Source organism: Chinchilla lanigera, unplaced genomic scaffold (genome assembly GCF_000276665.1).
Source record: "Chinchilla lanigera isolate Chin_1 unplaced genomic scaffold, ChiLan1.0 scaffold00002, whole genome shotgun sequence".
Classification (NCBI taxonomy): domain Eukaryota; kingdom Metazoa; phylum Chordata; class Mammalia; order Rodentia; family Chinchillidae; genus Chinchilla; species Chinchilla lanigera.
The window spans coordinates 4,375,385-4,400,628 of record NW_004955403.1 but is presented as its reverse complement, the minus strand read 5'-3'; the positions used below and the strand labels follow the sequence as shown (position 1 = coordinate 4,400,628).

The window sequence follows — 25,244 nt, the reverse complement described above, 5'->3', positions numbered from 1 at the left end:
CGGAGACCTGAACCCTCTACCCGCGCTCAGCCGGCCTTAGGTGAGCAGCTGCTGCGTGCTGGACACAAGGGTTCCGCCCACTGCCGCAGGGTGGGCAGGGCAGAGCCGCGGGCCCCAGCCAGCAGGACTGCCTCCATCACCCTTCCTGTCCCGCGCGCCCTCACAGCTGGAGTCACAGCGTATGTTCAACTTCACATTTATTTTTTCACCAAATCTTGAAAGGTTTTTGAGCCATTTCCTGAACTGATGGAAAAGCTCTGAAACTGCGATTTCTTTTCCAAGCAAAAGGAGCTTACAAAGGCGGTTTGTCCCTGTGACCACATGCTTTTCTGGGAGGCTGTGGCAACCAGATTTGAACTTCCTGCTACTTTGATAGGTCAGCATAATGTGTCACTTTTTCAATACTGGTGAAGTGCCTAGCTCTCTTGCACGCTTAGCACCATCTGTCCTGGGCACCGGCCTCTGGTTTATTTTTTTCCCACTAAAGTTTTCACAGTCTATCTATTTAAGCTCTCACCGACTGGCATTCATTAAATTCATGAAAACTGCTTCCCTAGTTTTCTTTTTTCCGTTTCATTATATTTTCTACTATACAGCATTTTAAACGTTCATGAATACATATGGTATTGATTTTTCACACTACAATTTCTTTTAGCCCGAGTGTAAATATTTATGTATCCACCAGTAGCATAGAGAATTCTATCTCTCACTGTTTCCAACAGGACTATTATCATTTAGAGAAAAAAACAATTGATAATTTTTAAAAATTTGAGATAGGTTCTCGTTAAGATGCTAAAGTGCCTGGGCTGGGCTTGGACTTGCAATCCTCCTGACTCAGCTTCCTAAGTGCTGGGAATACAGGTGTGTACCACAGCGCCTGACAACAATTAAACCATAAAATCATTAGGTTTTAATTTTTATACTGACATTTAAAATGTTTGTTTAAAAATATTACTGACTTTTAAATGTTTTATAAATTATCTACTCTGTTCATGTGTTGAATGATTGTTTTTTAAGACAGGATCTCACTATGTTGCCTAACTTGCCTTGAACTTACAATCCCCCTGCCTCAGCCTCCTAATAGCTGAGATTACAGGTGTGCATTTTTCTTGTTATTAAATGCTCTTTATAAAGATATTGAATTAGCCTGTCAGATAAATATCAGGTGTTTCCTCCAACTTTCATTTATCTTTAATTTATGTGATGTTTAATTGTTCATGGAACTTTAATATGGTGACATTTTATACAGATGCAGCAATACTTCACTTCAGGAGCTTTTCATCCTCTTTGTGCTTTTCAGCCCCCATCTCAGAGTTAGTGTGAAAACGTGACATGTGCAGAGCCTCCAACCCCGGGACTGACTTGGAGAGCTCTCGCCATCAGAACCATGACGGGGGAGGAGGGGTAGCCATGAGTGATCGAGTGAGGGCTCTGAAGTCAGATCTGCCCAGGCACGGACAGGGAGTGCAGCAGCACACAGCCCATGAGCGACAGTGAGGGACAAACGTCCCCAATCAGGGACAGCTCCAGGCCTTCGGTGGTCCCCAGCTGCACGCGCGAGGAGTGCGACACTCACTGCCTCGTGGCAGGTGCCCACCCCGCAGAAGTGAGAGAGCGGGAAATCTCAGGCGCAGATGCCAGGGGCTGGACGCCGGGGCGGACCGAGACTCCGATGCGGGTGTGTAAGCTCAGACACGGCCACAGGAACAGCACTGCGCCTGCTCCCCAGCTCGGCCCCGGGCAGGGCCAGGCGGGTGGGGGTCTCCTCCCAGGGAGGGCTGGGCAACTCCAGATGACACCCTGCACCCTTTCAGGGAGGGCAGTGGGCAGAGCAGGCATCCGCGAGGTGTCCCCAAGGCTGGGTCTGCAGGAGCTGCATGATCCCGGCCAAGGAGGGGGTTTGTGAAGTGTGGGCTGGAGGGAGAGCGCTGTGTGTATGTGAAAGTGTGTGGGCCCCTCGCCCAAGGGTGAAGCTGGAGGTGAAGTTCGATGCGGGTGTGGTGGCCCAGTGTCCTGCTGCTCGTGATGACATCGGTCCTACTGGACACCGTTTTAGTGGACGTTAGCTGTGCCAATTTTATAAATACTTCTAGAATCACGCAAGTCTCCCTCTATTGCTAATTTCTATTCCTAGTTTGCTGAGAGTGCTCTTAATCATGCCTGAGTGTAGGATTTTGTCAAATGCTTTTCCTGCACCTGTTGGTAGGATTAGGGGCATTTTTCCTCTTTAGTCTGTTGACGTGATAGATGATATTCACTGATTTGGATGCTAAACTGACTTTTGTAAGTGCAGACATTTAACTGACTTCATTACAGACTGCTTTAAATTAGAATATACTCTCCAGCTATTCAGAACCAGCTGCTCAGTGGAAGAGCTCATCATTCTGTGTTTTTCGTATTGGAGAGTGTAGTCCTTTTAGGTGAAATATTTCCTTCGTTACGGTATCATGGTATTTTTTCTCTATTTTTGGCATCTTTTTTGTTTTGGTGAATGTTACAACAGGAAAGCAGCTCATCAAATTTATTATTCATCTGCATGTTTCACTCATTTTAAATGTAAACCTGAAGGCCTTCTCCACTTATTCCATTGAACAGGAATCTGTCCAGCGAGACACAAAGCTCAGATGAAAGACTTTTCACAGGGTTACATACGCCACTGAGCTCTCAGTGGTTATTTGCGGAGTCCCTCTTTTGTTTTTATATAGAATTCAATGCCTTCCTGTGTATGTCATTTTTTTTTTTTGGTACTGGGAATTGAACTCAGGACCTTGCACTTGCCAGGCAGGTGCTGTGCCGCTGAACTATACCCCAGCTAAAAGTATTTTTAAAAAGTCATAATTCACTAAAGGTTTCAAAAGCTTAAATTGTTGATACTCTATTGATTTAATGAGTTAAATATTTCCAAATAAATTTCAAAAACTTCTACAAAAATTTGGAAAACTCACTTTTTATAAAAAGCTCCTTATCCTTATAGGGCTTGAGTTGACTCACCAAATTGTTCTTCAAAGGTGCAAACATGTTAAAAATCCAGTCAAAAAACAAGTGTTAGCAAAGAGTACCACAGGCTGTGTGTGTGTGTGTGTGTGTGTGTGCGCCTGTGTGTGCATGCGTGTGTGTGTGTGAGAGAGAGAGAATGAATGAATGAGTGAATGAGTGAATGACTGATGTGACATCAGCATCCCTCGCTTCTTTGTGGAGTCCATGCGTCATGTCAACACCAGTGGCTTAAACAACTTGTTTTCCTGACAAATGGTCCCAAGGTTGGAGTGAGGGTATAGTGACATTCCTCTGAAAATAAAGTCATGCTCCAGAATAGAACAGAATTTGTTGGCTTGGTTTTCTTTTCCATTTTGGAGCCTAGCAGATTCCTGGTCTTGAGTTCTTTGCAAAATGTACACAATTGGATTGCTTTCCAGATCTCCATAGATGTTCATGAGTCAAAATAAGTGATTCAGTGTAGGTTCCTGTGAGGGCAGCTGACGTGCTAACTACTCACGAGGAGCAGGAGCACCCTCTATAACAAAGGAGCACGTAGCGTGCTGCCGGCCGCCGCCTGCCCTCCGTTCCCCAGCAGCACTCATGGGCTGTGCAGGCGGACGCCGCACACTCGCCGCGGCCCCTACCTCGTACTGGTTCAGGAACATGTGCAGCTGCTGGACGCTGATGCGCAGGTCGGTCTCATTGAACTCGTAAGGGATGTTCCAGCCCAGCGGGCCAAACTTGCGCCTCTCTTGGACCAATGCATGAAAGAAGCAGAGGCCGTAGAGCAATTTCTTGAATTCCTCCTGCAACGAGAAGGAATTGTGTCACATCGTTATTTCCCCCAATGCTATATTATATGTGCCATGTTTTAAAATGGAAGTCCGAGGAATGGATAAAAAAAGATGTGCTCTTTTTACACAATGGAGTACTACTCAGCCATAAAGAAGGATAAACTTGAGACTTTTATAGGTAAATGGAAGCAACTTGAGAACATACTCATAAGGAAATAAATTGGACTCATGTGTAAGCATCGTATTGCCTCCCTGGTGTGAGAGACTAAAAGAGTAAGTAAGGTCTAAAATGCCCAGTAGATATTATGAAACGGGAAGACACTGTTTAAAAGGAGAAAGGAACTAGGGTGGGGGAAAGGGGAAAGGCAGGAAAGGAAAAGGGAGAAAAATGTAAGTTAGCCACACTGTTAGTGTCTCTCAGTTCATTGGAAAGGAAGGTTTGTGCTGATATCGTTTGGAGAATTTTTTATGCCCATATCTTGAACTCTGAGTAAGTGCTTTGAAGGTGGCAATATGCAATGTATTAACTATTGTTATTCTCCTATTATGTTATGAAATTGTTTTGCCTTTTTTCATAAAATGAAAAAAATTTAAAAATGAAAGTAATTAAACTCCTTAGCTTATAAATACCATAAGAATATATCCACTCCCAAGCATAACTGAAATAGAATTAGTTTTTTTTTTATCAGCTCTTCAGGCAAAAATATGCCCATGTGAACACATGTTCAGCTGGCACACTGCTATGTAAACCCAGGGTTTTAGAAAACATGACAGGCTCGTCTAACTTCACGTTACCTTATAGGATTTTACAGGTTCCAACCAAAGCATCAAAAGGCAAGAATATTACACTGATTCATGCATACCCAAGTTTATAGCAGCACAATTCATAATAGCTAAATCTTGGATGCAGCCTCTATGTCTATCATTAGATGCACGGATAAAGAAAATGTGGCATTTATACACAATGGAGTACTACTCTGCCATAAAGATAAACTTGAGTCATTTGTAGGAAAATGGATGTACCATGTGACCATAACGATAAGTGAAATAAATCAGATCCATAAACTTAAATATCCCATGGTTTTTCTTATTTGAGAAACCCAAATCATGAATAAAGAACAAAATAAAAGATAACACGAAACAGGGCGGTAGATCTCTTGCACATGGGAGGAGGACCAAGAGACGGAGTGAGGGGAGGGGACAGGACAGGAAAAGAGTTAAGCTGTGTCATGTGCTCGTACCGACTCCCCAGGATGAAAGTGTTCTTTATGTGCTGCAAACACAGACTAATAAAAATGTAAAAAATTTAAGGAAAAAAAATGACAAATTCTAATGTGTAGTCCTGGATCACCATGAAGAAAATTCAAAAGAGATCATTCCACCCGCTAGACATCCCTAAGACGTATGAGGAGAGCGTTGCAAGACACCTTCAGGTGGCGTGAGTGCTGTGCGGGGAACTCACCGCTCCCACCACCAGGGAGAAGGGTGTGTGGAGCCCACCTTCTAAGCCCAAGCCGGTGAGAAGGAATTACTGGGCCGCTCAGAGGGTGACATGTATTTTCACAGCTAGGCAGCTGGGAAAGTACAAAACTCTTGCCTAAGGAACTAGAGCCACCTATGGCTGCCGGGCAGAGCACCGAGGTGGGTGGTCAACGTCTGTCCTCTGAGGGTGGTGACTCAGCGGAAGTCCTGCGGGGCAGACGGGAGCTGGGCCAGGCATGGTGGCCAGGGGTCACTGTGAATGAGCTCTGGGCAGCAGGGCTCCATGTGGCATGCGAGGTGCTGCAGAGCGAGAGCTGCGGCCACTGACGCGCAGGGCACGTCACCGGCAGAGAGGCTGGGGGAGCCTTTCCTTCAAAGACCAAACTTGAAGGCAGCAGACATTTCACAAAGAGGAAAATAGCATACATTTAGCCAGAGAAACTGAAGTAAAACGTGATGGGGTAATTCTGGAACTATTTAAGATATATTAGAGAATTGGCCAAAGTAGTACATGCAGTGATGTGTTAGAATCCAGATCTCTGCAGTAGAAGAAAGGAGGCATAAGAATGGAATTAAGAGAAGCAGAACTGAACTCTAGGTGGATGGCTGAAATTGGGGGGGTCAGGATGAGTTATCAGGTCTAAAACGTATATGATAATGTATGTGAACATGTGCGTGGGTCACGTACATGCCCACGGATTTTTGTGCACATACACATTTCTGCTTCCTCTCCAAGGAAGGCTCAACAACCAGATAACGCAGCAGCAACAAGCTAACACCCACGCAGTGTCTGGAAGTTTATCTTCAATTAACAGGAAACGGCTCTGTGCAAAAGTGGATCCTTCCATGGGGCAGGACTGGTAAAGATGAGCCTGGAACATCTTATACCGAACGTGAGAGCTTCTGATTAATAATAACAATGCTAACAATAATGACAACCGATTTCCTCTTTAAAAAAGATGGGATCTATGGTAAGTATAAAGAAACCAGTTTAAAAGTGTTCCATTGACAAAATCTGGGAAATGCTAGCATTAAAAGACTTAAGTAATGAATTATAAATCATTGGGGAAAAATCCTTAGAAATTCCAGACCAATTATAGATCAATAAAGATGATAGAAAGGGCAGTTGTTGCTTAAGGTAAAAGTCAAGTATCAAGAGTCAGATCAGAATATTGCAACCACCACAGCAACAAGTAGATCAGGCAAGAACCACCGATGGCCTCCAAGTCTGGGTGGAGATGGATTTCGGGCGGAGCAAAATGTTACCATGGGTCCTAAAATGTCTCCCACAGACTTAGCTGAAATGGAGAAAGCTGCCCTTCTGTGGTGGAGAACCTATCAACACCTGCCCAGTGAGCAAAACCAGCGTCACCAATGAGGGACAGACGAGACCACGGGCCTGTGGACTGAGCATCCAAGGGCACACAGTATCTCCTACCTCGTGTTTTAGCTCAGAGTGAATAATCTAACTCTGCTCTGTCGAAAACATCCAGCAAACCCAAACGGACAAAATCCTGTTTAAAAAATAGGAGATGAATTCTAAAAGACAGAGAAAGGCTGGAGAAATGCAGGTTTAAGGAGGCCACAGAGAGATGGTAACTAAATGTAAAATCAAACCCTGGAACAGTGCTCTCACGAGCAGAGAAAATGTTCCAGAGGACACTGCTGCATCAGATGATGACATGGGGACACAAGCACTCACTGAGACTGAATAGCACGTCCTCGCTAAGTTTGCTAAAGGTAGTAACTGTACGGAGAGAAGATAATATTCCTGTTCAGTGAAAGTACACCGTGGAGTGTTTAAGGAGGAGGGGCCGTGACAGAACTAACTTGCCTGCAGCTGGTGTGTGGATGTGCCTGGGTGCTTGTGTGTGTGCATATGTGTGCACATATGGACACGTGTATGCACACACACACCTGGACCACCACACCCTCTGCTGGTTCTGCACTCATAGAATCAACCAATATTTGATATTTTGAAATTACTTTAAAAAGCGTGTCAGTGCTGAACAGACTTTTGTTGTGTCCTTATTTCCTAAACAAGATGATACGCTAATGACTGCTTACACCACACTGGGCGTGTGTTATAAGGAATCTAGAGATTGTGTAAAATATGTAGGAGCATAGGTGTGTGTGTGTTATATGCAAATACTATCCCACTTTATATAAAGGAATTGGCATTTGCATATTTTGGTGTCCAAGGGTGCCGGAATCAGGCCTTGCCAGATGGCGGGGGACAGGTTCTACCTATAGATCTATGTCCCTGCCCATGTCCACATCTGTACCCACATCTCTATCTGTACTAAGAGAGAACAGACAAATGCTAAAACAAAGGGGTAAAAGATTAGCAAGCGGTGAACATGGGTAAAGGAGGTAGGGGTGTTCCTTACACTAATTTTATTCTTGCAGTGTGTCTATAAGTTTAAAATTATTACCAAATAAAATGTCAAAACAGAAAAGCTGTAAACTGCTGCCTTGGCATTTGAGATTTGGGTTCGAGCTAGGACTGTGTTTCACCCATGCCCGCGCCTCTAAAACCCTGCGCTACTGCAGGAGAGGCCTTCGGGTCGAGAAGAGTGGGGTGTCGAGTTACATTGCACAAAGGGCTCTGCCCAGCCTGCTGCGTGCGGAAATCTCCTCGCCGCCTACGTGGGTGGGACATGCATCCCTGGCCCTCGCTGACTGCCAAGAGTAGGCTCATGACAGGTCTTGGGCTTGACTAGCTTTTAAGGAGAGGGACTTTTTTTTTTTTTTTTTTTTAAGTGCCCAAGCTTTTGTTTAATGAAAGCACTTCTTCATGTTTAATGCTTTTTTGGGCTATGCACTTAGACCATATTTAGACATCAAGCGTGTGAGTTCTTTAATGGCAAAACTTCCCAAGGTTTACAACCCCTCTTAAAAAGAAACTCTTCCGTCTTTAATTATTGTAAAACACTGTGAAACAATTTTAGGTCACAGACATCCGTGCAGAATTCTAATCACGGAAGCAGCGGGTGTTTTCCCTGTTGCCTGGTGGTGCTGAGAAAGACCCTACGAGTCCCATCAGTCAAGGAGGGAAATCATTCTGGCTCTCATTATGCTTGTACGGAGGAAATATTCTTATGTTTTAATTTAGAGATATGGCTCCAACAGCAAAGGGCTCAGTTAATATCCTGAAACAAGATTCTCCAACCTTGCAGATTTGGACTGGGAACGGCTTACAGCTGACTTTCTAAATAGAAAGGTGCATTATTAATGATCCCCCGTAAGATCTCAGCTGAGCAGGAATGAGGCTGGTGGTAAAATTAAAATAAAATATTAATAAAATTGACTTCAGCACAGTCAATAATCAGTAATCAAAACCAACTGCACCGCAGCGAGGGAGTCTTATTTAATTTGCAGTTTTCCTCGGAGCGCGCATCCCCGTCCCCCGGGGCCGTTTGAACTGCATTTCGAGGCTGAGGTAACAAGACTTTGCCATTACTAACAGGCTTTTTGCAGCTGCCAAAGAACTCGGGGTCAGAGATGGGGTCCATGAGGTACGACCGGATGATATTAGCTCGTAAACCTTTCGGCGCCTCGTTGGTCATCTTGACTCCGTTCTGCAGCACCGACACGGGGAAATTTGGAGATGGGTAGCTTGTCAGCCAGATTCGGAAATCAGGGTGCGTTGATTCTGGGCTTAACTCCTGGAAGCGAACAAATCAGATGCAGAAGGGTAAATAAGGCCCCCCAAAACTTTCAAGATCGTGCATGCAAGGGACAGGCTAGCAGGTGGAGGAAGTACTTCTACAGGATACAGATGTCACTGTTGAAATTTTCAGAAAAAACCCTAAAAATCTGTCTCTACCTTTCAAGCAACAGACTTCACAGAGAAGGCCCGGTGCTGTCTCTCTGGATGAGTTAACTCCTATGGCTGCAAAGCTTACACAGGCCCCAGGCAGCTCAGAGTTGGCCAAAGTAAAGACTGAGGCATCCCCCAAACTCTTCCAGCTGCACCCATGCGGCTAAAATATTCACAGAAATCACTGTCTGCCCAGAGCTAGGTTAAGATTCACCCCTTCTTCTTGCTACAGCTGATTGTGAGGCTGAGCACTGCACTTAGATAAACCATTATTAAACCAGCAGAATTTTTTTAAAGGCTGTTTTTCAGGGCCAGAAGCACTGGTGTATCCTCAGCACCAAGCGGCGCTATCATTGTTACCTCTGCTTGCTTAACGGCTCTAAGGGCTCGGGCTTGAACTGGGAAGAGGAGCAGAACCGCACCCAGCACTGCCACCCGGGGCCTCGGAGTCATCTGGTGGGTGCTTGTCCCGCTTCCTGTCCAGTCTTGACCAACTTTCTGTGTTTCTTGCAAATTACACATCTTTATCTCTAAAGAATTTGTGTGCGCTCATGTGGTGAAGGAGTGGGGTGAATGGAAGGACGCAGGGTCTCTGCACTGTTTAATAACGACAGCGGGGCGGCAGTGTGTAAGAGCGCGATTTCTTCTCTTCCCTGCTGTCCTCAAGCAAGTGGTGCATGGGATGCTGAGCCAAGTTCGCGCTCCCTCGGGACAGGCTGTCTCTTCCGACTCTAGGTACGCAGGTCATAGGGCAGCAGATCACGGGACCCCAGGAGACAGGCAGAAGCGTAAAGCCTCCAGTAGAGAGGATCAGGGATGAAGAGACGGAGGCAAGGCAAACGAAAACAAGGATCTCTGTTCAGGCAGGAAGAATGTTCTGCAGGGCCGTCTCTGTGCTTGAGAAATTGCAATTCCGAGTAAAGAGAAGTTAGGTGGCGGGTGTGGAGACCAAGATGGAGAGCGAGCAGATGTGGAATTGGAGCGGTCAGCAAAGGATGGTCCACGGCCGGCTGGGGCTTTGGACTCTGCCTTGCACACAACAAGAAGCCACTGAAAGGTGTCAAACAGGGAAGCGATTCTCACCCACTAATTTAGTAAATGTTTATCAATTGTCTCCAATGGGCCGGCGCCACTCAAGGTGGTGGGATACAGGATGGGACAGAGCAACGCAAAGTCACTGTCTCCAGAGACAAGCAGAGGAAGAGCTGAGGCCGATCTGTTGCCTGACGTCCCTGTTGTCGGTTGGCCAGTGCAGCTGTGTCATTACCCTGGTCACCGAGTGGAAGTCTAAGTGTCGTTTAAGAAGGGAGAGGGAAGGGGCTGAGTCACAGCTCTTTCCCAGGACACACATCCTCTGTGCGCGTCTGCTGTAATCGAGGGCCAGGACGTCTGTTTACTCCACTGAGCCATGTGGGCTTTCTTCCAGAAACTTCTGCCCACCAAAGAGCAGAAGTCGCAAGAACCCCACAGCAAGGGCAGGAAGGAGCGGGTACACCATCCTCCATGGCGGGCGAGGGGGAAGCAAGTGGGCAGTTGCCTTCTGCAGCCTTCCCCAGCCTTCCGCTTTACGCTGGCACTGGCCAGGGAATTGCTTTGGTTTACTGCTGTGAACCTTGAGCTGGGTCATGGCTCCCCTGCGGCTTACTCCCATTTCTGAGCCTTCCCTCCGGAGGACGGCGTTCCCACCCCAAGCCATCTCCCAATGAGGGGACCTGATTCTCTGCCCGCTCCTGCTCCTCTGAACAAAGTTCTCAGTGACAGCCAGAGGCGGAGATGCTCCTGAAGGAGCACCAGCTACCTCACAGACTTACCTCGCAGACCTTCTCCAGGGTCGGCATCCAAGAGGTGGCAAGGTGACAGTTCTGAAGGACCACCCAAGTGCCCTCCTTGATGGCTTTTTCTACCATCTTCATCGCGATGGGCCCTTGGCCTTGGCCCAGAGATAAAGAGCTAAGTTTTGCACCCCCATACCCCTGTGTATGAGAAAAATAAAGAGGTCATCTAACAGCACAGTGTTAGAAGAATCAATACTATCATACAAAAAATGTTAACATTAACTATTGACATGTAATTCTGCAGCATCCTGCGAAGGTTCAAGCCCACATAGCCCTAAAGCACTCTAAACTAATGAACACTTACAAATGAAACACGTCAACTCAGGTAGAAATCAATCATAGTAACGGTAATAAGTGGAAAATGCTTCAGGGTCTTTGGTTGTTGATATATGAGGTAGAAAAAAATTAACAAAACTTTCAACATAAGGAGGAGACGGAAGGGATCAGTTGTCTTGTAACAAGCTCTAAAATGCAAAGCTGTAAAGAAAACTCTGAACAGACAGATGAACTTGTCCTCTTTCTTTAATCTTTTTGAAGAGGCATATTTTGATTAACGTGGCTTCTGTATAAAATTAAGAGATTAAACAGAACATCACTAATTCCACCAGAAGGGTCCTATGAAGGGTTCTGTGGGAATGTCTTCCTGGAATGCAGCTGGATTCTATCCTGACTGTCTGCACCTATCACCACCGATCTGTTAATCATGACATGTCAGCTTCATTGGGTTAAGCACCCAGCAGATCAGTAGAGCATGCCCCTGAGTCTACCTGGGGTCTCGGAGGTGTGGCCATGGGGACTTTAGTCCGGTCCCGTCCCTTCCCCTCCAGGACTGTTCCCCTGCTCTGCTTCCTGGCCACCGTTAACTAAGCAGCTTTGCTCCCCAGTGCCCTTCTGCCATGAAACCCGCTGACCAGGGAATGGATCCCCCGACACCGTTAGGAAAATGAGATCTCCCCTCCTTTAAGCTGTGGCTGTTGGGCACTGTGTACTATCACTGCTTATCTTCGGGTGCCTCACACACCTCAGACTTCTGCAATCATGACAGCCACATTATGGTACTTAAAAACAAATAGTGCCGTGCTAGGCAGTGAATCCTCCGAGATGGAAGAATTACATCCAGGCCAGAGAAGGGCAGTGATGAGGCAGAAGTTGGCCAAGTGGAGCGTATTTTAATTTGTAAGCTGGAGGACCCTGAAAAGCTACACAACGTCTCCACACTTCAGTACTCGTTTCTGTGCACTGCGGACCTCACCATTTACCACACAGGACTCTGCAAAATTAAGAGAGAATGTGTACAACAGGGTCGGGCAAAGTTCACAGAATGTGCATTCAGTAAAAGCGATGGTATTGATTTTAGAAATCTCAGTAGTATCACCCCAAATGTCACTTTGATTATACCAACAGGGGAAATATCAACCCAAGGACAAGCCCAACCACCTGCTCATCACTATGACAGCAGAGCAGTTACAGTGAATTCATTCAGGTAATTTTCCAGATCTAGAAATACTGATAATAGAATATGTTTTCATCTGATGGTGAACCTGCCAGAGCTTCCGATGATAACAAACGGCCTGCTGCACACGCGTGGCCTCCACTGGACTGTAGTGTACAACTATCCCAGAAAGTGGAACAGCCTCCTTTTAGAGACGGGAGGGTTCAGGGTCACAGGGGATCACCCCATATTCACTGAGCACTGACAGTTCCCTGTCCCAAAGTGAGAGAGAAGCAAATGCCCCAAAAATTCAAATTCTTGTTTGATAATTTGGATAAGGAGCTGTTTTTTTAATGACACTGCCATTAAAGCATCATTTCCTGGGGACTCCGTCTACCTCTGGAACCCCAGGGCATTCAAGGGCTGAGTGACAATGTCTGCCCTTTTCTTACCCCTTAAGATTTCAACCATAAACAAACAGTGCTTTTTGAAAACAATAACAACATCAGCTGTCATCTGCTGCTGCAGGGTACCTGGTCATCAGCAAACTTCAGCAGAGCAGCCATGGGGTCCGCCCCAGGGGACAGCACGAAGATCAGGGGCGCGCAGCAGTGGCTGTCCCCAAACGCCTTGGACAGGTCAAAGGGGGGCGGCTCAATGAACGCACGCCCCAATTTGCTGATGATATATTCTTGCAACATTGGAATAATCTGCAAAGGGACAAGAAGGCATTTGAAAGAGCATTCAAGATCTCCCTGAGACTTTACGCGGTTCAGACACGGAGGTAGCTGTATTAGCTTAGGTATTGTTTAGTGGTCAGGAGTCAAAGGGTCATAGTATACATAAAAATGACAGAGAGGAGGGATAGGCACCAGCTTCAAAGGCATTTTTCTTCTGCTCTAATGAATATTCTAGGCAAGATAGATGAAGAACTCCAGTGCTTTAAGTTTTAAAACACTGATTATGTTCTGAAAACTCACAACTCAAAAATAGAAAGTTTCATGTAAGTTCTGCAGTTTTTCACACTCAAGAGAGGGTTCAAATGAGGAGGAGAGCCACATCCCCCAGAGACAGATGGCACCCCACTGTGTGGCCTTTCTGAGAGAGCGGCCGAGGTTTCCGGACAGGTCTGAGGAAGAGCCAAAGCCCGGGGCTCGGGGACTCTGCTGATTGTCCCTGTCAGACGCTGGCGAGCGAGTGGAGCAGTGTTCACAGCATGGCTGCTGTGCAGCCTCAGCTGTGCCACTTTTCTGAAGAGGCTCTATCCTGGCATCTCTGGGTGACGGTGCCAGCTAACCAGGACCCAGGTATGGCTCGAGCACGCGGTAAAGGTGGCTTTACCCGCCCCGTATCCGTGTCCACTGCAACTCATCGTGAGGCTAAGCAAATGAAACTGTGCTGTCTTTCCTCCTCATTCCTTCTTCATTTTGCTGATTCTTTTGGCAAGGAGCTCAGTAAAATTTTGAACTGTGCTGGAGACAAACTAGCGTTGTTGGCATAAAAGCAGGTGGGTGTGGGAAAGAAAACGTCACTGCAGAAGGAAGCACGGGTGTGAGAGGAGGCAAAGTCAGCGAGTCAAAAAGCATGCCATCCTGCGTGCTCTGCTCGGGGTCCTGTTCCTAGGTTTACCAGTGGTTTTCACTTGGAGACATTTAAATGGGTGAAAACAGAGATATCAGTGGATCTTTCTCTGGGAAAAGAAAATATTTAAGCTCTATGCTGAGTCAGTGAATTAACAACACTCTTTAGATCGGCACCACACTAACGCAGGGGTCAGGAGATTTGTTTAGTGTCGTCCGGGTGAGCGATGAATTTCACAAGGACTGCGGGCAGCCTCTGACTGAAGCTGAAGGAGCTGCTGCCCTTGGCTAGTGCAGCCCCCGCCCTGGAAAGCATGTTCCGGCCATCCTTGCTCTGCCAGGGACTCTACTCCCCTCTGAACACAGCGCAACCAAGCTGGAGTAACACTAACACCATCATGAAGTCTTGAAATGCCGCGGTAGCTCCACTCCTCTAAAACACCTGCTCTAGGATACGCAGAGTCCACCAAAAATGTATACACACTTCAGGAAAAGAAAAATAGTAGGAGGTGTCTTCAGCAGATGGTGTTACCCTCATATGGGGAACCCTGGGGGTGCTGAATATCACAGAAAACCTACACACTGCTGGCTGTTAGAGAAAGAATTGAAAACGTATACACAGCAATCTCAACGACCAAGATTACCCAAGCAGCAGTTCGCCATACGAATCAAGTCTGGAAGCTCATGGCCACCACTTTGAACTCAAATGTAACTTGGAGCCAGAATGGTGGTGCACGGCTGTGATCCCAGCACTCAGGAGGCTGAGGCAGGAGGATCGCTGAGTTTGAGGCCAGCCTGGGCTGCAAAGTGAATTCAAGGCCAGCCTGATCTGCACAGTGAAAACCCTGCCTCAAAAGGACAAAAAAAAGAAAGGTAACTTGTATTAATCTCATGATGTCTCAATAAATTTAGTTTAAAAATATTTACACAATTTTTTCTTTTCCTGAAGTGTGTATACATTTTTTTGGCAGACTCTGTATACTTATCTCATGTCCACTCACCTTGATTTAAATTTGTATTGACTTTGACAACAAGCTGCAAAAGTACATGTGAACAGCCCTGTAAGCACAGTCTACCCAGGTTCAACTTGTCTCCCTAATAGTAAGTACTACCTAGACTTCTTATCCTGTGGTGAATATATGCACAAAATGTCAGTCATAAATTCTTGTTCTCTATTCCTTAATCTTGTTAACTGATCCATGCCCTTTTGCAGGTAGTGAGCACTACCTTATTAAAGTAAAAGCCCTAAAGGATAAGAGGCCAGCAAAGCACGCCAATGTGACAGGGGAATGGGACTATCTCAGCACAGACAGTAGCAGAAAGTATTTTCCAAAGGAAAATTTGCTTGTATGCAAGGATAGAATTGTACACTTCAATACACAGCACTCCAGATTGGACTGGCAATGCCAACAGCCTGTAATTTTTCTCAAGTTGGAGCAAGACACTGACCTCAAAGTGATGGGCATGGTGGCACGTGCCTGTAATCCCGGCACTAAAGGAGGCTGAGACAGGAGGGTTGCAACTCAAGGCTCACCAAGGCAACTTCAAGAGACCCTGTCTCAAAATAAAAACTAAAAAGGGCTGGGGATGTAGTTCAGCAGTAGAATACTCCTGTGTTTGAACTCAAACACCGCAAAAAACAAACAAACGAACAAGAAATCGTCTGGAAAAAGTATTTCTAAACTTCACTTGTGCGCTCCCTGCCACAGCTGTTTACGCAGGCTTGTAAGAAAAAATCACTGACATGTCACATGTCAAGGAGCTGAGAACCAGTGAAGGATGACCTGGTCTCAAATTCGACATTTTAATCTCACTATTTTCTTCGTCACTCAAACCTGAACAAGGTGCGGATGAGGAGCAGCGTGCGTAAAAGCCACAGCGAGAGGACGTGTTGTTTGAGCACAGCCAATTCCTACTGAATGGCAAATGGGTAACGGGCTCAGAGCAGTTGATGGGGGGGTCTCTAGTTACAGAAATTCTAACCAGAGAGTCAAAGGACAATACATTCACCTCTGCAGAGTGTTTCCTTTCTAGATAAGCTACTTCCTGTTTCAGGAGATCTGCACCAGCAGGGCTGCTGGTTTCCCGCGGGGACTGAAAGTGTCCAGCCCTGGCCTGGGTCCTGGCCGGTCCTTCTCGCTATTGTTCCTCTCCGTTAGCTCAATTTAAAAACATAATGAAGAAAAGAGAAGAAATCATTGATTTCCTAACTTCTTTCCTCCTGAGGCCAGCATCTTCAGAAACTAGAGTTTTAGGAGCAACGTCAAAAGCAGGTGGACGCCGGGCGCGGCTGCCCAGCCCCGAATCCTGTCCATGGCACTGGGAGGCCAGCGAGGGCCGTGCTCCCGAGGATGGCAGCAGCAAACCCCGCTGCTGGCCTGCGTGGGGAACTGAACCAACATGCCGGCTCCCAGCGCTGGACCGCTCAGTTCCGAGGAGAACAGAACCACCCTGGCTGTTCGGTGTGCAGGGCTTCTGCGGTCTGATCACGCCCATGTTAGGTTTGTGAAACCAAATCTGTCAGTAACAACATTACGGGCTCATGCAGGCAACCATCCTCCCGGAGGCGGGAAGTACGTGTGCGGCTGCCTGTGTACGCTTTTTCTCTTTACTGCAAATTCCTACAGGATTGATCTGAGGTCACAGAAATGTGTTAACTTATATTTGACACATTTCTCATTGAAAGCCGATTAATATGCTTCTCATTTGCAGTTCAGAGACATGGAGCGAGGGCCAGGGCTCTTCATTTTGTAAATGGACTCCAAACATTCCACCCATCAGCATTTAGCCCTTTGATGTTTCTTTTGTCAACAAAACACAATCAGCTACTTGCTTCTGAAGGAAAGTGTAACCCTGCCTCTGCCTCGTTTCTCCTGCCGGTGATTCAGTGAGAATCTTTCACACTTTTCCAAACCACAGCATGAGAGAGTCTGGTACTGTGGCTTCTTTCCACTGCAGGGAGTTGGGTCTTAAGGGGAGAAAACAGAAAAAGAGACCCCCCCAAAACTATGCTAAGTGCATTATAAGCTAGAGATCCATCAGTCAACAATTTGCCTCGGAGGTATGCATATTATTATTTGACCTAGAGGTGGCAAAGAAAATACTGCATAGACTGCTAGCTTAAACGTCAGCCCCTACAGCACTGGTGTGATGGTCATACCATACTGTTATCACTCTACCATAGTGAGGTGATCATACTGCTCCATGCTGGAAAATACCCTTTCAAAGTCTAACAGCCAAATACCATTTTATGCTACATACATTCCATTGTCACCAACTCACACCAGAAATTAGAGTGCTGGTAACAGTACGGTCGAAGGGTTGAACTTGCTGGCACCCCGCTAGCTGCTTTTGTGTGACGGGCGTGGCGTGATGGTGTAGATAACGGTAATGCGTTCCCTGTGCCCCTCAGGATAGACCGAGTTCAGCTGTACTTGCACAGGTACTAAACGGCAGTGGCTTCACCCAGTGACAGCTTATTTCCTGACCCTGCAAGCCACCTGGGTGTGTGTGTAACTCATGCGCAGACCCCGCTGTCCCGCCCGCCCCTGCCTCGTGAGCACCGACCCGTGATTGGCGGCTTTGAGGCAGGGAGATGAATGTCTCCGTCCTGCCGCCGTTGTTCACCTGTGACTGGCAAAGCGGGGTCTGGGGCCACGAGCCTCCTCAAGCGTGCACAGAGAAGAGCCGGGACGTCAGTGAGAGCAGTGTTGGTACACACTCGTGCACCCAGCCAAGCAAGGTGGCCAGGCCCCCGGGGAGACTGGTGGACGTGTGTGGAGAAGTTCTAAGACGGAGGGCTGAAGGTGTGCAGAGCAGCCGAGGAAGGACTCAGTCCAAGTTCAACTTCCACTGACTTAAAAACAAACAAAAAATACAAACCGAAAGGAAAAGCATCCCGCTTCAGAAACCCTTAGCTTGGAGACATAACTCCCAGTACACTTCAGAGAGACCACGAACGTGGAAAGTAGCACTTGGTCTATTTGACACTCAATATGTCATCAGACGGAAGTGTCAAATTTTTGAAAATATAAAGCTGGAGGAAAGATATTTGTGAAAAGAAACTGGCACAATTTGGACATAGTTCGGCGATCCCTTTTCATTGAGCAGTACAAAACACAAAGCTTGTGCCCCGGGTTCCGAGGGAGGAAGTCAGTGGCACTCCAGGCCAGGCTTCGGGAACAGTCTTTCGCTTAGGGAACAGGTGAAAACTGAGCATTTGGACGAAAGGCTTTAGGAGGGAAAGCTGTATGGAGCAAGCACTGGAAGCACTTCATTTTCTCCCGTCGTTACTACTTGAAGCAGAGACCTCTGAGGCTTCCCACTAAATTTTTAATGAAAACTCGTTCTCTAAAGGGCTCAGAGGGGCAGGCTGCTTCCTTGGGCTCACGGTGAAAGCCAGACTGCCACAGGCCCTCCAGCACCAGGGGTGGGAGGGACGTCAGGCCTACCCAGCCTGGCCACGCGTGGGCCTCTCACGCAAAAATATGAGTGTTGAAATTGTACTTCACAGTCATATTTATATAAAGATAGAGATGCTACCAGCTGAAGAACAGACTTCTGATTTTAAATTAAAACACTGTAACGGGCCTTGAAAGTATCACGGGCCCCATTGTGTGTGCAGCTAAGAAGACACTGCTAAGTCACACAAGAGCAAGCTGTGTTCACTGAAAAAGTGCCTCCACCCTGTGTTATCACTGAGGTGTGTAAGATTTTTTTCCCTTCACTTTTGGAGAAAGAGTCTTGCTATGTAGTCCAGGTTGGCCTCAAACTCACAGCGGTCCTCCTGCCTCAGCCTCCCAAGAGCTGGGATTATAGGGATGTGACACCACATCCAGCAAGAATTTTTAAATATATTAATTTCACTATTTAAGTTTTGCTTTAAAGATATTTTGTGTTCATTAAATCAACTGTGAATATAGTACATTTTGAAATGATTATGTAAAACTTTTATTTGAATAGTAACAGTGGATGGTTAGGATATTTTCCCAAGATGTACACTATTTATATTATTCAGAGTCTGCTGAAATCTGTGGATATGGGTCAGTATACTTTATTTCATACAAAGACTATGATACAAATGATGATGTCCATGAGTATTGGGATTTGCTGGAAGGACAGGGCCGCTGGCTTGCTGGTTACATAATTTATTATTGAAAGAGGTTAAAAGTAACATTACTGATATTTTCCTTTGTTGTCAACAATGATGAATATCCTAACAACAATAAGTATTTTACTTGCTTTCTAAAGGATGAAAGGATATCCAGATAGGCAGGCAGGCAGGTAGGCAGGCAGGTAGGTAGGCAGGCAGGTAGGTAGGTAGGTAGATAGGAAGGCAGGCAAGCAGGTAGATAGGAAGGCAGGTAGGCAGGCAGGTAGGTAGGTAGATAGGAAGGCAGGTAGGCAGGTAGGCAGGCAGGCAGGTAGGCAGGCAGGCAGGTAGGCAGGTAGGTAGGTAGGTAGGCAGGTAGGTAGATAGGAAGGCAGGTAGGCAGGTAGGAAGGTAGGTAGGCAGGCAGGCAGGCAGGTAGGCATGTAGGTAGGTAGGCAGGTAGGGAGGTAGGTAGATAGGAAGGCAGGTAGGCAGGCAGGTAGATAGATAGGAAGGCAGGTAGGCAGGTAGGTAGGCAGGCAGGCAGGTAGGCAGGTAGGTAGGCAGGCAGGCAGGTAGGCAGGTAGGTAGGTAGGTAGGCAGGCAGGTAGGCAGGCAGGCAGGTAGATAGGAAGGCAGGTAGGCAGGCAGATAGGTAGATAGGAAGGCAGGTAGGCAGGTAGGTAGGTAGGCAGGCAGGTAGACAGATGCATGGTTACATGGATACATGGATGGATGGAAAATAAAGAACAGTCAAAAAATAAAACTAAAACATCATCTGGTTAGTTACTAATTTAGAATGGTTTTAAAAAGTAATCAAACTTTTGGGAAAAGGGCTACACTAGAAGCAGGGTGCTCTGCATTGGGTGATTACCAAGGAAATGCACCTTTGATGGGAGGACGGCACAGACAGGAGGGAAGGACTTGTGGGGCTACTTCCCAAGGCCCACATTTACCTTGTCTGGTCTCAAGCAACGGATGATAAGCATCCTCTGAAATTCATTTGCCTTATTTTCCCACTCTTCCGGGAAAACCTCGTGGTGTGGCTCCTAAGGGTATAGAGCATATAATTTACTGTTAGTGATTATGTCTGAAGGGAATAGTGTATTTTGACATATAAAACAATTTTTAGAAAGAAGACATAATAACTCACTGAAATCAAGTATGTTTATATAAATTCTATTGTGAAAGCTAAGATCAAGGCATAAAGTCAGTAATGGTAAGAAAATTCAGAACATCCCAGAGAAATCAAAATGCAGCATGTTGATATCAACACATGGACCTCTGCCACTTCAGGTGTGCTGTGTGGTTTCTCTACCCAGAATCTCCACGTTAAAAATAAAAAATAGGGGCTGGGGATTTAGCTCATCAGCAAAGCACCTGCCTGGCAAGCGCAAGGTCGTGAGTTCGGTTCCCGGTACTGGAGAAAAACCAAAAAAAAATAAAATAAAATAAAAAATAAAAAATAAAAATAAAAATGGAACCTCTGCTGGGATTATAGCTCAGCAGAACCACGCCTCCCTGGCAAGCACAAGGTCCTGAGTTCAATGTGCAGTAACAAAAAAGGAGAGAAACCTCCACGTGTCAGCACAGCGAGGAAAGTGTCTACTTTCCATTAGAAAGAAACATTTACAAAACATACTGGTTCCTAGGAAGCATGTTTTCATACTAGTAAGGAGCAATCAAAGGAGATCCACACCAAATATGTGAATTCCTGTACAGACACCACCTCATTATCAAGTGCAAGAGGTGACCAAATAAAGCATGGGTAAACCCAATAAAAAATGCTTTCCATCTCTCTAGACCTTTCTCTTCTCCATATTTCTCTAGAACTCTTGCGTAGTATACCCAAGGAAAGTAAAAGGTGGAAGCAGTAGGAGAAAAAAAAAAGGAACAGCAAAAGACAGAGTGAGAACTGGAAAAAGATTCTCTCTTGTGCTACAGAAAACCTGAAAGAAGGCAGAGACTGCTACACACATGGGTCCCACACGGGAGCTGGTGAAGACTATGGCATCTGTCAACTCTGATTTCCCCCAGTTAGCAAGACAAGGGGTGTGAAGAGTGTTTGGAACTACTAGCTTTTCATTTTTCTCAAAACCCAAAAATGTGTATTAGCTTATAGTCTGCATCCAGAAAATCTAAACAGCCTTTCAATAAAATTCTAACTCACCTGCTACCAAGACTCTCAAAATCTAAACTGATAATGAATAAAACTGCGGCGTGGAAGTTCAGCAAGACCACACCCTTGCTGTGCCTCTCCGTACGTTCACCCCGGGGGCTTTGAGTGGAAGGTTCGTTTTGTTTGGTTTTTCCGTGCCCTGAATGCACTATGTAGTCCAGGCTGGCCTTGAACTGAATGCACTGTTCTGTGTCAGCCTCCCGAGTGCTAAGATTACAGGCGTGCGCCACCACGCCCGGCTGAGTGCAGTTCCAACTAGAGCCACAGAAAGAAGCACTCACAAAACATATTTGTTTCTAGGAAACATATTTTCATTAGTAATAAGGAACAATCAAAAGAAATCCGTACCAAAAATGCGAATTCCTGTGCACACACGGCCTCATTATTAACTACAAGAGGTGAGCAAAGAAAACGTGGGTAAACCCAATTAAAAACGGGCGGAAGGTGGAAGTAACAGGAACCAAACTTACACTTTAATATCTGCCTGGTTGCTTAAAACTTATTTAAATCTTGCTTTTATGCAAATATAATATGTATTGTTAATCATGTATTCAAAAAGTTTGGAATAAAGCCAGAAGATTAAAACATACCAAACTGTCATATACTTTTTTCCATCCATCCTTCAAGTGCATGAATTCCTTGCGAATGGTTCTGAAGGCAGGCAAGTCGTCTAATCGACAGATCTCATCCCAGGATTTTTGAGGAAGCCATGTGCAAGGATTGGCATAAGGATTATCCAGTCCAATGCCACCGGTCAGCAGAAATCTCCACTCAGCTTTATTGATCTTTGGAAAACAAGACGACAGCACAAGGACTCAGAAGTGGATTAATCATGAACGAGTTTATAGCATTTTAAGAGTTAGCTGTGTGTTGTTTTGCAAGGGTCAGATATGGTCTCTGTGAAATTCTACCACCCATACAGTTCAGTATTTAGCCATAAGAAGCTAAAACATCTGTTATAACTAGTTTTCAAAAGAGTTACATTTTAAATAACTTTTTCATTATTTTACTCCAGATTACTAGATTACACACGAAAGTCTGGATATATCTGAGTATCTGCTCTTACTTACACTTCTGTTGACTGGAGAAACTGCACAGAGAAAGACAACCATTCCTCTGCCATATTTCCAATCATTTTTCATAAAATATGATGGTTACCATGAAACTTTTGCACAACTGCAAGGAATAAACCCTTTATCCTCACAATTCAACTAATACTTTACCATATGAAAGTGATAAACACATAAGTGTATAAAATAGTGATTTTACACAATACTTCTCCTCAATTCTTAAAGTGTTTCCTGTATTTTAAATGAATAGATTTAAAATACAACAAAAATTTACGTAAGATATCAGTAAGTCCAAATTGTTAGATCTGATTAACTTGAATAAGTTCCTAAAACATTACCATTTATTCTATTACCTATTTATACCTAATATATATAAATATATTTAGTAAATTTATATGTACTACTGTATGAGATTTTAATAAAAATAGGTTTCTTTTAAACAAAAACATATCAAAATTTAAGTGCTAACATAATCAACTTTGTGCTTAATTACATTCTACTTCTGTGAAACTCAGTCTTGTCATGCCTCACCTTAACTAAAAAATGAGTAGCACCATTGTTTAACTGTTTGCAACCTTTATGTATATATTCCCATGCAAATTAGTAAATCAGTAAATCAGTGTTAGCATTATAGCTTTTTTTGTCCTTACAAATTAAGACAGTACTGACCACATGGTCATGGATAAGAAGATTCGCAGTTAGGCAGAAGGAGAAGAGTAGCTTGTCCTTTTCAAAGAGTGACCGACAGACATTCACGTACAGAGAGTAAGTAAAATGGTCCCGGAGAATCTGAAGCCTAGGCGGGAATAGAAGAACAGTGAGTAATCAAAGTATGTTCTATAGAAAAAACCATGGTCTTAAGAAAACCCATTGTAAACCGTGTAAATCTATGTTTTTCTAATAAACTTCCTGGTCAGTTAGTGGCCAAACAAGCAAGATCTTCATTAACTGTGGGTCAGTCTGCGAGCTACCCAATGTAGAAACACCTTATTGGAATGCTATTTTTCTGTTGACTATTTGTCTAAAAAAATTTAATCTTTCTTTTGGAAAGAAGTCACTGTACGGCATATTAACCTATTACACACAATGATCTATGGACTATTGTCAACTACAAAGCATTCTGGGGTAAAATTTGACCAGTTTATCACAGAAATACTTCCAAATATTTTATACTATATATTAAGTGAACACAATAATACTAATGATTCCTTTATTAAATTAACAGCAAATTTCATCTTGTGTTACTCTACTCATAGGTCCATAAAAGCTGGAGATGCCACAACCTGATTATACTACATTTTTATTAGTCGTACAGACCAACCCTGGAGATGGCTATAACAACCATAGTACTGGCAACTAACAACTCTCTAGCAGGTGCTAACACGTGCGATCTGTATTCAGAACCATCTTATCAGTGTAACGCTTTATGCATTTGAACTTAATTATCACAGGAAATAATTATTGAAATCAAAATTTACAAATGCTTTCATTACATAGATTAGAAAAATTATAACAGAAAAGAGCAGTTGACAGAAATCATTTGCAGAGAGCTACTAACTGGCATGGAGTAATGGCCCAAACTTACGAAGCAGTTCAATTTATCTTAAGGAAACTCAAGATAGTTGGATTACGATTAAGCAAGATTACGCGGTGTTTCTTCACGTAGTTGGAAGAAAAATCTACTGCTACGGCCAGATGGGTGCTCTCTGTGGACTGTCGCTCTTCGCTGACTTTTTCTTTACTTGCCTTTTCCTGAACTGCACCACTGCCAGCAGCCCAAAGAGAGAAGGGCGAATGGATGGACATTAATTCTCGCTGAGGACTCTGGAAGGAAGTTTGGTAGGGAAGGCCTGGCGAATGGTTGCTGAAATACTGTTAAATTCATACAAGATTTGAGTAATCACACTATCCCTGCTCCCGTTCGTATGCTAACAGTCTCTTCACACACGGGGTTTAATGTGTCTCACCCATAACAGTGTAACTCACGCTCAGACTTAGTTTTTATAGAATAAAATAAAATTCTCTGCATTCTGAGACAAATTTGTTCTCATAGATAAAAAGACCAAAGGGGAGATTTTTACTGCAAGGGTCAGTCACATTAGAAGTTCAATATCACTAGTGATAAAATGGAGTTAGCCTTAGGAAATAATTAATGGTATGGATATTTATATTTATCACAGCAATATTCTTAATACAAAGGCTGGAGACAATAAGTCTTAAAAAAGAAAATTATGCAATATTCGCAAAAATGGTAATATTGTGCAAATACTAAAAATGTTTTGGAAGAATATTATCTTGGTATAAGTGGAAGGAAAAGAAAAACTGCATGTGTACAAATTTACACATATATACACATTTATATGAGGATAGATTTGAGTTTGGCTTCTGTAACAAAACTATATCTTAGAAATTTGTTTCTCTACTTACACGTTTTATTTTTCTTGCTAGTTATTTATTCTGCTACATAAATTCTAATCTATTTAGTTTTAACAGACAATACAAATTAGTATGGCAATTCACAGTATCTACCATAGCAGTCATAACATATTCTTAGTGTCATACTTAAATAATTATTATGAATAACACCCATCAGAAGACAAACAAGAATGAAACATATTTATACACCTGAGTAAAAGGAACTAAGAAACAATTTTAGACCAACGTAAGAGTCTGATTTTGGCAGGCTAGTATTAATAGTCACGTGATTCCTATACTTTGGGTATAGTGATAGTCCAAAATCGGGAACTCGGCAGTTATCTGATGTTTATTAGTGATTGGTAGGCAAACAAACTATTCTCATTCTGATAAGAATAAATTTTCTCAAATTTTTGATCTGGCAGCTGGATTCTTAATTGGAAACTCATTTCACTGGAGAAAAAAAAAGATTAACACGTTTGCATCAGCTTGAACCACCGGAGGTACATGCATGACTGTCCCGTTGGGTGGTTTGGGACTGTCCCATGCTACCCCCTGATGGG

At 44.5% G+C, this 25,244-nt stretch overlaps 1 protein-coding gene across 2 annotated transcripts in view; it reads right to left on the bottom strand.

Moving 5' to 3' along the window:
* Positions 1–25,244, bottom strand: part of Dnah7 (dynein, axonemal, heavy chain 7) — a 236,519-nt gene that overhangs the window by 25,777 nt on the left and 185,498 nt on the right. For both annotated transcript variants that reach the window (XR_001233192.1, XM_005373280.2), the window contains 7 exons: positions 22,936–23,062; positions 21,787–21,981; positions 19,974–20,066; positions 12,879–13,055; positions 10,890–11,051; positions 8,723–8,923; positions 3,624–3,785 (listed from right to left, as the gene is read on the bottom strand). Coding sequence is in view for 1 of the 2 variants with exons in the window: in XM_005373280.2 (XP_005373337.1) it covers positions 3,624–3,785; positions 8,723–8,923; positions 10,890–11,051; positions 12,879–13,055; positions 19,974–20,066; positions 21,787–21,981; positions 22,936–23,062 (1,117 nt within the window). In the remaining variant the exon portion in view is untranslated. The remainder of the gene's footprint in view (positions 1–3,623; positions 3,786–8,722; positions 8,924–10,889; positions 11,052–12,878; positions 13,056–19,973; positions 20,067–21,786; positions 21,982–22,935; positions 23,063–25,244) is intronic.